This window comes from Embiotoca jacksoni, unplaced genomic scaffold, assembly GCF_022577435.1.
Source record: "Embiotoca jacksoni isolate LCO1_2020_lvr unplaced genomic scaffold, fEmbJac1.0.p SCAF_9, whole genome shotgun sequence".
NCBI lineage: Eukaryota > Metazoa > Chordata > Actinopteri > Embiotocidae > Embiotoca > Embiotoca jacksoni.
Window position 1 is genome coordinate 12058241 of NW_027185447.1, and position 12079 is coordinate 12070319.

At 43.9% G+C, this 12079-nt stretch overlaps 1 protein-coding gene across 1 annotated transcript in view; it reads left to right on the forward strand.

Moving 5' to 3' along the window:
- The window catches only part of LOC138193492 (leucine-rich repeat-containing G-protein coupled receptor 6), a 38112-nt gene that overhangs the window by 19185 nt on the left and 6848 nt on the right, over positions 1-12079 (forward strand). The window contains exons 3-9 of the mRNA XM_069141598.1: positions 2630-2701; positions 5045-5116; positions 8244-8459; positions 8635-8706; positions 10864-10932; positions 11386-11457; positions 11612-11683. Coding sequence (XP_068997699.1) covers positions 2630-2701; positions 5045-5116; positions 8244-8459; positions 8635-8706; positions 10864-10932; positions 11386-11457; positions 11612-11683 — 645 coding nt within the window. The remainder of the gene's footprint in view (positions 1-2629; positions 2702-5044; positions 5117-8243; positions 8460-8634; positions 8707-10863; positions 10933-11385; positions 11458-11611; positions 11684-12079) is intronic.

Below are 12079 nucleotides of genomic sequence, written 5' to 3' on the forward strand. Positions count from 1 at the left end.
TGACCCTGAGGTCGGACATTGGGGTCAGCCACCAATCACCAACCAATCACATCTCTATTGATGGACCGAATGGTGTAAAAGTTCACTCATGCATATGTACCTACAGAAAATACCCACGCACACATCGTCCTCTCTCTGATAAGACCTGTTTATCAGTCTCCTTTCATCTCCTATCAACCAGCCGGGGCCTGCTGCCACTATGACTATCACTACCTGAGATTGTATCCCAGAAATGATGCTGTCTTTGCCCTGTCTTCAATCTGTCATTTTATTTTGTTTGAAGGCAATAGGACATGGTGTTACATAGGATAATCAGCAGCTGCTAAACTTCAGTAAAGCCCTCACTTATCAGCACTGACAGCAAGGTGGCCTCACCTACGTTACCAGCAGCACCTCTACCATTTCTCTGCTATGTATTTGAACTACACTAGCCTCTGTTCTTATACCTATGAATCATTTCAAAAAGAGCTGATTTATGTTGAGGTGGAATTTTTATCTATACAGTACACGGGCCAAGAACAATTCGAACAATCCCCAAATCAAATTATGAGAAAAATATGTTGGAGCCACAGTTTGACAAGAGCTAGGCGCCGTTCATTAGATAGAGATTGATGTGGAACGACCAGGCAGCAAAGTGTGGAACACTCACTCATACGTACAATCATTTACACACACGCGTACACACATAAACACACACACTGATATCATGGAAACAGTTGGTCAATGGCAACTGCCGGTGTTCTGTTGGTGTCTATCAAGAACGTCTGAACATTTATTTCCTTTTTTAATATCCATCTTCACTTTCCACATTATTATCCATTTGACAAATGAAGCTGGCAAAAAACAACAACCAAACCATTCCACTCTAATGCTGTTTTGGCTCAAAAGGTGCAGCGAATAGAGAAAGGCTGAGTTGGCAGTAGGACATGCACATCATACCATGGCCTTAACTACAATGTTTGTTTTCTAAAACGTTAAATTACTGGCATAACCATAGAAAAGACATTTATTTTTCTTTGGTGCTACCTATTTCTTTTTTTTTTTTTTTCCATCCAGGTCATCTGTAACTAATCATTAAGTTTGAACAGGAACCAATAGAAGGCACTTGGGGTTCTTTGCAGAAAATCAATTTGGATGTGTTTTACTGGTGTCAGGACCTCAGCAGAGCCTCCTGAAACAGTTACCTCTGGAAATGTAGCTTTTGAAATTGTCCCCAGTGACCAGCTTGTTCAACGGCAGAAACATGAAGTAAATGGGCACAAACCTCTCAATGAATAAAAATCCAATCTAAGGGCAAGACTGAACTTAATTATTTGCAGGGCCGCAGTCACTGCAGATCAGCTGTCTGTCATATGTCTTTCATTTTTGTGAAATCTATATTAAGACATCATGTGGTGCATTTAATGTCTGTTCGAATGAGTTTTGACTGTGGTTTGAGAGCCATGACTAAGTGGCACCACAATAGCTTGGATGACGATCAGTAGGTTTTGTATCCCAGTTTGCTGTTGTGGGTGTTCGTCTATGTGTGTTTGTGTTGATAAATACAGAATTTCTAAACTGAGCTGAGTGTGAGATTTGGAAGGCATGGGTGGGGTTGTGTGGTTTGCCACTGCACAACAATACTACTGAGACATGTTGACATGAGTATAAGATGTCAGAGGGAGTTTGCCGGGAGCCCCTGTCCATTACCATCTGGATGATAGGGGCTTAGAAATGAGACAGCTCTACTTCAATATTTCAATAACCTGGCACGGATGGTCCAACTTCGCCAGGAGGCAGACTGTTTAGCATAAAGCTGAAATGTCAGGCAAATGTCACCTAGAGCGCAACAGTGTGCAGTGGAGGAAGGGGGAGGAGGGTGCCAATGACTACCTTTTAACTGTGTGTGTGTGTGTGTGTGTGTGTGTGTGTGTGTGTGTGTGTGTGTGTGTTTAATAAAAGTGGGTGGTCTTGAATTGTGAAGACCAAATCTGTGTTTAAACTGGGCTTCCATCTTGTGACCTTGAGAGTTACTCTGTTGGACTGAATGTTATTTATTTGGACATCTTATACACACTCACAAATGACCATTAGGTGCTGCGTTTGATAAACAAACTGATTGGATTGCTTGTGTGAATGTGTGTGGTTTCTCTCCCTTGCTGTCCTCAAGGCCCCTCAAAATGGGCCCAATTTACCTCAAGGACATGGAAATGAGCGCACGCATTCACACTGCACACATGTGTTTGTGTGCACATGTATGGTATAAGCCTCGCTATACACATAACACACATAAACACACTCACATGTGCACGTGAACTTCCACACTGCACTTGCTGACCCAGTCTCAGTCTTATTCAATTCAGTCTTTACTCACTCATCAGAGCTCCCAGGATTGGTTAAGGTTTCAGGGTGTGCTTTAGGCCAATAGAAACCACACTGAGGGGAATAGAATATTGTTATTTGCATACTGCCCCAACAGTAACCCCAAAGCAGTAACTCTAGGATGAAGTCACATCACAGCTTAATCCAAAAACGTTGAATAAAACTTCTCTTGTGAGACTTGTACATTTTTTGTGTTTGTGATTATATTTCATTTTTTTACTTTTATATTTTGCTTTGTCCTTTTTTGAAGTCCATTTTTCTCTTCTAGGCGTATCTCAGGGAATCAGCTGAGGTATATCTCAGGCCAAGCTCTCCAGGGTCTCCACAACCTCAAAGTCCTGTAAGTAACCTCCTCCTCCCTTTCACCTATCCTACTCAGGTGGTTTAGTCCCCCAACCATGATGGGTTGTTCCACTCCAATCTGTCAGTGGGGGGGTTGGGATTGAGTTGTTCTCCTGCCTTGAATAAAACACACAGGCCACGCATCATTAACTGCAGTTAAAGTTTATGGGCTGGGGGAGCCCTGCCCTGCTTGCAGCTCCTTCATTCCTAAACAAGCCCCGTCTCAGTTGCAAGCATCCATGCGCGCGCACGCACGCACGCACGCACGCACGCACGCACGCACACACACACACACACACACACACACACACACACACACGCATACCCTCACAGGTGTAATCTAGGGACCTCCCAGTCACACCACCCACCAAGATTACAGCAAGTGACAAAAAAAATTCACTGAGGAACTTTATTCAAAGCAGTTCCCTTAACACCCCATTTCTTACACTGTGTTCATAGCCTTATGATCCATGGCCACCAACTGTTAGAGCTGCTGTGAAGTACTAAATCACAAAAAAGCGCAAACCAGCCATAAAAACCATAGTACCTTCTGACTTGTGAGTGCGGCATCTAATGAGTTGCAGCCATATTTCTAGTGGGTGCATGACAAGGATTTTAAGGAGGTTTTCATGAGCAACTGGCAACCGACTCAATTCCTTTTGGACCCTGGCTGAGAAACATTTAAGAAGCAATGCCACAGAATATAAACTTAGCTAGCAAACTGTGGCTTGTAATTTGAGGGAATCTGGGGAATTACCAGGCACACAAGTTGATCTTCTTTCACCTTGTGTTGTGAAACTCATTGAGACAGACTGAGTGGAACGGCCATGAATCCTAGGATATTATGTCATTACTGTGGAAGGACACACATATCTTAGATTAATACGATTCTGAAAGCATTCGTGCTTCACACTATAACACCGTATAGCTTTGGAGGGTCTCTGACCTCAGAGCAGCTGAGCTTTAGTTTCCTTTCCTAATATGTTAGTGAAAGGCAGGCCGTGTCAAACACAAACATACCGCTGACCTTGTGCAGGGTAACCGCAAGGTCCCTGCTGACTCTCAGGCAGACTGACACTCACACACTCACACACAGGAGGTTATGAACCAACAATGTAATGCAGCAAAGCTCCCTGTGGAGAATTTCTTTGAAACAGGAAAAGACTCAATTCAGTGTATTTATCATGGCATCATCATCCCAGTGGAAACGTTCCCCTGTTCCTCTCAAAACTTTTTTTTATTTTGCACTGAAGCTATTACTGTATCATAGAGGTTTATTGTGAAATACAATACACGGCAAATGTATGTGACACGTTAAGTTATATTAATTAATCTAGAAAAGTATGCTCTTTACCTCCCGAGACATCAAGAATACAAAGTATTCTCGCTTCAGGTACAGCTGAAGGAATATGATTTTTTTTTTAGGGCTGGATACCAAACTTAGATGCTTTTATGGCAAAGACAAAATTGGCTTTGCTGGTATCTATTGAAAAATGCCTGGCACATCATTTTGATGCGTTAAGGGGACATCTGTAAATTGTACCTACAGAAAACCACTTTGGTTACACTTGCCCCTCTAAAGTGCATGAAAACTACATATTTGTACCACAATGTGTAATGTAACTTTGTTTAAATTACACTAGATATTTTTTTTCTTTTTTTTTTAAATGGTATAAAATATTTTTAATCAGGAATCAGTATAGCAGTCAAGGTATCGGTACCAGTATCGGAAGTTTTTGAACAGCACCCAGCCCAACAATAGAGCCATCATTGTAATTTTATAATCACAAAGAAAAAAGACCCAGTTATTATATGATGTAAACATGATTGTAAGGTCAGATATGTCACTGTTGTTGTGACGAAAAGGCCTTGTACTTCCAGACTTGGACTGACAGACTATGGTGGCAGGATAAAAGCGTACTGGCGCAGCTGAGCGACACATTGGAGACTATATATGTATATATATATATATATATATATATATGCCTTGCGAGCTAATTTCAGTCGACTGGTCTCGATAAAAACTTTAAAGAAATAGTGAGAGAAAGATAGAGAAAGCAAGGGAGCACGAGGAAAGAGAGAGGACTATTGTTTGCTCCCCACTTCCTCTTCGTTTTTGCTCCATTCTTCTGAGAATGACATCAGCAGCCCACCCAAGGAGGTTCTCTTTCTCTTTTCCTCTACCCTTCACTCTCTGCTTCTCTTTCATTGGCCCTTTGCTTCTTGTGTCAGATTTCCTCACCATGGAATTATTTGTTCCCCCTGATGTGCACTCACACACACCACATGCCCTAAATAAACTGTAGACCTGATACCTATAACTGAACAATCTGCTTTTCAGGATGCTACAGAACAACCAGCTGGAGAGACTTCCTGATGATGCTCCATGGGACCTACCCAACCTCCTGTCCTTGTGAGTTTCCCTCTCACACACACATACACACTAATCATGCTACTCTACCTCATCCAGCAAGGAATGAAACATCCCCCGGCCACCCACACATCTCAGCTCCAACCGCAACGCAGGTATAGAGTACCACTGACAAATTACAGACCATAACCCAGCGCTGGCTGCAATGCTTCTGCGTTCAGTGCTGTGCTGCCTGACGGTAGGAGTCACAGCCTCATTGTGTCAGTGCAGTTCATGGGTAGCATCTGGAAGCCATGAGGGAACCAGCAGACACTGCAGGCCAGGGAGAGCATCTCCAATGAGCTGTGAAACAACCCCATTTTCCATCAATTCCCCCTCTCTTCCTCCTCCACTCCTACTCCTCGGTTCCTCTCCCACCACCCACACTGCTATCCCCCCGGCTAATGAGAGTGTTTGGTGGCTTAATTGTCTGATCTGTGGGGTCAGTGTGTGTGTGTGTGTGTGTGTCAGTGTGCACGTTTGGGCGGATGCATGTGAACCACCTCATCTATAATTCCTCACCCCTCACCCGTCTCTCCCAACTTTGTACCGCACACACACTCCACATATCTGCTTTCCAAATTAATAATTCTTTGTAAATATCCACAAAGCCATTTCCTTCATTACACAGACACACAAGCACACGTTTAAATTGCTGGAGCTGTAACATAGGAGGGGTGCGCACATGTAACTCCTCTACCACCTACAGCGTTTTCCTGTCTGGTAAAAAGCAGGCCTGCTCTCCCGCAATACAGCCTCAACACACACATCTGTACACACACACTGTACACAGAGGGCAGGCACTCCAGCTCAGGCTGTCCATGTGTGCGTATGTATTAACAATTTGCTGTCATGATGATGTCTGTCTGTCTTCAGCCTGTGTGTGTGTGTGTGTGTGTGTGTGTGTGTGTGTGTGTGTGTGCGTGCGTGCGTGCGTGCGTGTGTGTGTGAGAGAGAGAGAGCACAAGCACGTGTGTGTGTGGTCTTTCCATTATTTCAGATAGAGATTGTCTCAAGTAATGAAAAACACACACTCACACACAGAGCCAGTGTATAGAGACGCACCTTGTCATTATAGTAATGATAAGCTCAGCGGAGAAAGATTAGTGGAAAGGCTTTGGAGAGTGAAGCTTGTCGGCGCCTCTCACTGACATAAAACACACCAGGTAAAAAGAGAGAAAGAGGGCGACTGAGTCAGCACATGGATTTTAAATTGGTGTAAATGTATCAAGGCTTTCATCCAACACAAATCATGACTTAATCTCAGAAAGGAATCAGGGAAACTGATACTAGAAATTTGTCTCGCCATTTGGAACGGGATAATTACAACAAACGGTGTGAGTGCTGTTGCTTACTTCGGTGCCATCATAAGCAGACAGATGTGTTGTTTTGGGTCCCAACCCACAGGTTGACCAGGGTAATCACCACTGATGAGTTCCACACGCAGCTTTAAATCAGTGTAACCCTGCTTTTTAGAGATTTGACTCAATGGCACTGAAACGTGCTCCTTAAAGTTCACGTTGTATAAAACTTTGGCCATCTGGAGAATTGAACCAGGTCCCCAGGTCTCCTGGATCATTTAAAATATATTTCTCTTTCTGTCTCTACTTCTCACTCCGGTAATGGTACGTCAAACTTTGATGTGACGAACAGGAAATAGTCTGCTTTATTGGCTTCTGTGGAACATTCCTGGTTCTGTCTGGACCTTCTAGAGACCTGGCAGGTCCACCCAAAGGAGTAATTATTATTTTGCCCTGGAGAACAACTCAGAGAGTTGAAGGGCCTTCCGCAGCTTTCATCCTGTGTTTTGGGTCAGGGACAAACAATGTCCAGAGTTGGAGCACACAGGATGCAACAAGACGACATTTAGGACTATAAAAAAATGAGTGCTTCGGAAGTAGACACGATGAAAACGCCTTGAAGCTGTTTGTGTGTGTGCGTATGCACCTTCCCAAGTATTTACTTGTGTGCTGGCATTTGCATGTATGCTCTCTGTGTGCGAGCATCTGCCCGCGTATACAGTTGCTCTCCTGATGGAAAATTTCCCTGGGGAGAAAAGTCTCGAGTTCAGAGTTCAAGTTCAGATTTCACTTTGATGATGCTCTTTGTTTGGTGAAGCCTCACAGGGGTGAGGAGGGTGAGAAGGCGCTCTAGCGCGAGAATCAAAGAACCTCGGTGGAAGATTGATAAGGGAGGATGTTTGAAAGACGAATAAGAGTTAAGGACTGAGATGCAAAGGAGTTCGCTGCGGCTGGGAGTGCATCAGTGAAGATGGAAGAAACAAAATGCGAGTGTGCGATGGGCCAGAGGGAGGAAAAGGAGATTAATGAATGAGTGGGAAGGGCCAAAGAAAGAAGAATAGCAGGAGGAAGTGGTCTCAGCTTGTCAACTCTGCCCTGAGGGGATCATTCATCACTATCGACAGAGTGTATGCATGTGTGTATTTACGTCCACACTCGTTGCCTGTGGGTTTAGGGCAGCGAGGCAGAGAAGGGACAAAGGTTTGTTAGGTTTTGTATGGATAAAGAGATGAAAGTGCATGTGTTTGAGCATATGTGTGTGTGTGTGGTGTGTGTGTGTGTGTATGTGTGTGTGTGTCCACGGTCATAACTTAATTAGTTGAAAGAAGTTGTGTTTGTGTCTGAAGTGGTGGAGACGTCAGGGACTGATAGCGAGACTCCAATGGAAAGAATGATGGAGGGAGGAACAGCTGAAGCTGCATCTTTAACTGTTCCTCCTTTCTGTCTTTCCCTTTTTGCAGACAGTGATGCTAAAAACGTTTTACAAAACATAAATAAAACGAGGACGAATATAACAGACTACCACAATTGGTCCTACAATTTTACGTCGGTGTTTTTCTCATCCTACATTTCATACGTGTCTGTGCTGGTGAAGCTCAACATGGCTTATTTAGCATGGGAATAAATCACAATGAGGAACTTCTGAGAAGCTGCAGCAAAGATGAAAGAAGTAGAATAAAGGACATGTAATTCTCATAATAACCTTCCTGTAAGCCAAAGTGTCTTAATGCCATGACACACAACCAGTAATGAACACATATACGTGCACACAAGCAATACTAGACTCGGTGATTATCTCGCTTAAGCTCAGTTCCTCTCTCACTCCACAGGCGTCTTGACGCTAACCTTTTGTCTGACGTTCCGGCTGAGGCATTCAGAGGTGTTCGCTCTCTACGTCACCTGTGGTTGGACGACAACTCCCTCACAGAGATCCCAGTGACGGCCCTGGACTCGCTGCCTTCCCTGCAGGCCATGACGCTGGCTCTCAATCAGATCACACACATCCCAGATTACGCATTTACCAACCTTTCCGCCCTTGTCGTACTGTGAGTGACATCTTAATCTGTTTGTTAAAACTTTCCTGAGTGTGGCTTTTCAAATCTTCCCAGAGAAATGATTTGTTCCATTGACTTTGAACAGGGCGGTGATGTTTGCAGTGTGGAAAAGTTTTAGAGAAAGTAATATTTGGTTTGTTGAAAAATATCTCTGGCGTTTTTCCAGGCATCTCCATAACAACCACATCCATAGCATGGGCTCGAGATGTTTTGAAGGTTTACACAGTCTGGAGACACTGTGAGTATCTCTCTCTCTCTCTCTCTCACACACACACACACACACACACACACACACACACACACACACACACACACACACACACACACACACAGACAGACAGACTCACACATGCTTTCGGACAGTGGCTACAAGGCAAAATTATACATAGGAGTTTTTCACAATCTACACGTACACAAACTCACATGCACGGCCCCTGAAGTGATTTCATTTCATCGGCCTAAATGACTACCTCCTTGTTTCCCCAAACACTGATGAAGGCTTTGTGATGACAAAGTATCAGCAAGTATCAACATACATTTGGTATGGTAGTGTTTACAGCAATCACATTGCCTTAGAATAACCCGAAGATATTTGAAGAACTCCCTGAAATATAACCTCAAAGAGAGGAGCCATCAATTTACTCACTTTGTGTGCCTGAATACCACCTTGTTTTTTCATGGGTGTAAAAGTGGTTGGTGTTACTTGGAGGACTTGAAATGAATGTGTTTTTATAAATCATATGTAACGAGTGTGCCAAAGAATAATGAAAATGAAGTGTAGCACTAAATTGTAAAGTCATAATGATTAATGGCCTGGTAATTTCAGCAGGTGCTTCAACATTTCTCAAAACCACAACCAACAATAAACGACAGGAATGTGAAGATGAAAAGATCCTCTTGATTATTTTGAATTATCGTCAATAGATTCCTCTGTGTTTTGTATAAGTAATTGCTAAGCAGTGCTCAGGTCAAGTACAGCGCAGTGTGGCTACGGTAGAGTTTTTTGCGAGTACGTGCCGTAGCTTTGATAACGAGATCCTAGCCACACACCGACATGGAAACCGCAGAGAACTGACACGGTCTTATGAAAGCGGTGGGGAAAGAAAGCGAGAGAAATGGAGACCATTGCAACTGTGTCTCCTGCAAAAATTCATGGTGGTCTGATGAAAACACGATTTCTGGCATGCCGCTTAACAACCTGTTGAAGTGTAAAAAATTATGTGTTCCCTTTTATGAGCATGTGTGTGGGCACATGGAAGTGTGTGCAGATAGGCAAGTACCTCGGCCTGCGCAATCGCATGGCCAACTTTACACTCAACTTAAAAGCCATTGTGCATGCTGGGAAATGTGAGGGAACAGGGTGTAAGTCAGGGAAGCCGTGCTTAAGGGGATGAAAGGAAACTAGAGAATGTGAAAAAGAGGGATGCAGCTCTCTGGACCAGAATAGTGTGTGTTAAAGTGTTTGGGCCGTCAGTGGTGGGGAGAGACAGATGATTCAGCGGCATAAGATGACAGGTGTCATTGACGTGGGGATTGTGCTGGTATGAGGGGTTAATCTCTCAATAGCGGCCGTGCTTATGAGAAATATGAGAGATCATCTGCATCACCACCACCCTCCCCAACCCCGTGTGTGTGTTATAAAATCATTACTGCGAGGAGCCGTCTAGGGGCCTGCTGGAAAACGCAAAAGCATATGCAAACAAGACAGAACAGAGACAGACGGACAAACATTTCACAACGGCATCTCCCAAACATATACATACATGTCTCAAAGCACTTCATCAAAGGCATTTGGCTATTTGAATAGAATAAAAGTAAATCTAGTTGAGCAGGACTTGAAGATATCTTTTGATCTGGATGGCTGAAAATCTTCAAAGAAGGCACATATGTGCACAAGTGCCCTGGCATATATTTAAATATGGCAAAGTGCATACTTGTACACAAGCAGACACGGGTACACTATACTTTTCCCATGCGCATGCACGCACGCACGCACACACACACACATCTGCAGTACAGTGTGCAAACAAGAAATACAGAAAAACTCCTCGTCCTGCCACACTGCATCATGAACCGTCTCCGCTATAGCAACGGTTGTTTTGATCCAGTGTTTTCTGGGACACTAATGAGACAAAGACCTAAATAATCAGTTCAGAGCAGCAAAGGTCAAAGGTCACACCCAAACTTCACACTCCACAGCTGTCAGCCTCTCTGACCGGAGAGGAAATGGCCACATTCAATCAGACAGACATTCTCACACACAGAAACGTGGAATGCAACATTTGGATGAATTATGATTTCCATCGCGGGGACATAAAACCTCTGTCATGACTTGGACTTGATGTTTTAATGTATTATTTAATCATGACTATTTATCTTTCTGTTTCTCTTGCAGGGATTTAAACTACAACGATCTGCAGGAGTTCCCTGTGGCCATCAGGACACTGAGCAAACTTCAGGAACTGTGAGTGAATGCACGCGCATACACGAAAGCACACCTGCCCGACATGACTATCATGGTTGCGTTATCCCAAGTAATCCCGTTAAGTGATTTTAATGTGGCACTCGGATACAATCTCTCTCGCCCTAAGCAGGTGGTGGCTACACACCCACGCAGCCACTTGCCTGCACGTACACACAGATGCGCACGCACATACACACAAAGCAATGTTTTCCCTCTGCTTCAGCAGATGTTCCGCAGCGTGCATATGTGTCACAGATACAGCGTATGTGTGCGTGCTTACATCTCATGTATCCAAAAATGTTTTTCAGCTGTGCAGTGGCAGGTGCAACATGAGGACATATGACTTGCCTCTCGCTCGCAAACACACTCTGTCGCTCCTCCAAACATACACACACAAAATCAGAAACATATTGATAAGACTGTCTGACTAACGGTATGTTTTTATATTTGCAGGGGCTTCCATAACAACAATATCAAAGCCATCCCCGAGAGGGCCTTTGTGGGAAACCCTCAGCTCCAAACCATGTGAGCTGAATGCTTATCCTTAACGCTACATTCTGCACATATCACATCAACTCATAATTGAAATTTCATGTCAACATCATGTACAAGACAACTCATTTCCAAAAACAAATCATCTGCGTATGTCTGAATCATTTTCTCCTCCTTTTTCTTGCAGACATTTTTACGAGAACCCCATCCAGTTTGTGGGAAAATCCGCTTTCCAGTTCTTACCCAAGTTGCACACGCTGTAAGTATGCGGTCAGTAGAAACCATTCCAGTGACTTAGCCCAAACCCTGTTTAAATCATCCTCTGTCCCTTGCAGTGAGAGTTGAGTGGACATGTGTAATGGTCTACTGAATGATGTTGTGTTAGCGTATTGCTGTGCTGTGTGCTGATGTGGTAAGAGAGAGTGTGTTGTAAGAACATGTTGAATGGTGTGACTTATGATGTCTAGTGAGACAGCCAAAACAGCCGGTGTTGATGTTGGAGGAAGAGTTTGATGGCTGAAATGAGCTGTTAGACAAAGTCTGTGTACACGCGTGTGTGGGTGGGTGCATGTGTGCGTGCCTGTGTGCGCGTGTGTGTGTGTGTGTGTGTGCGTGCGTGCGTGTGTGCGTGCGTGTGTGCGTGCGTGCGTGTGTG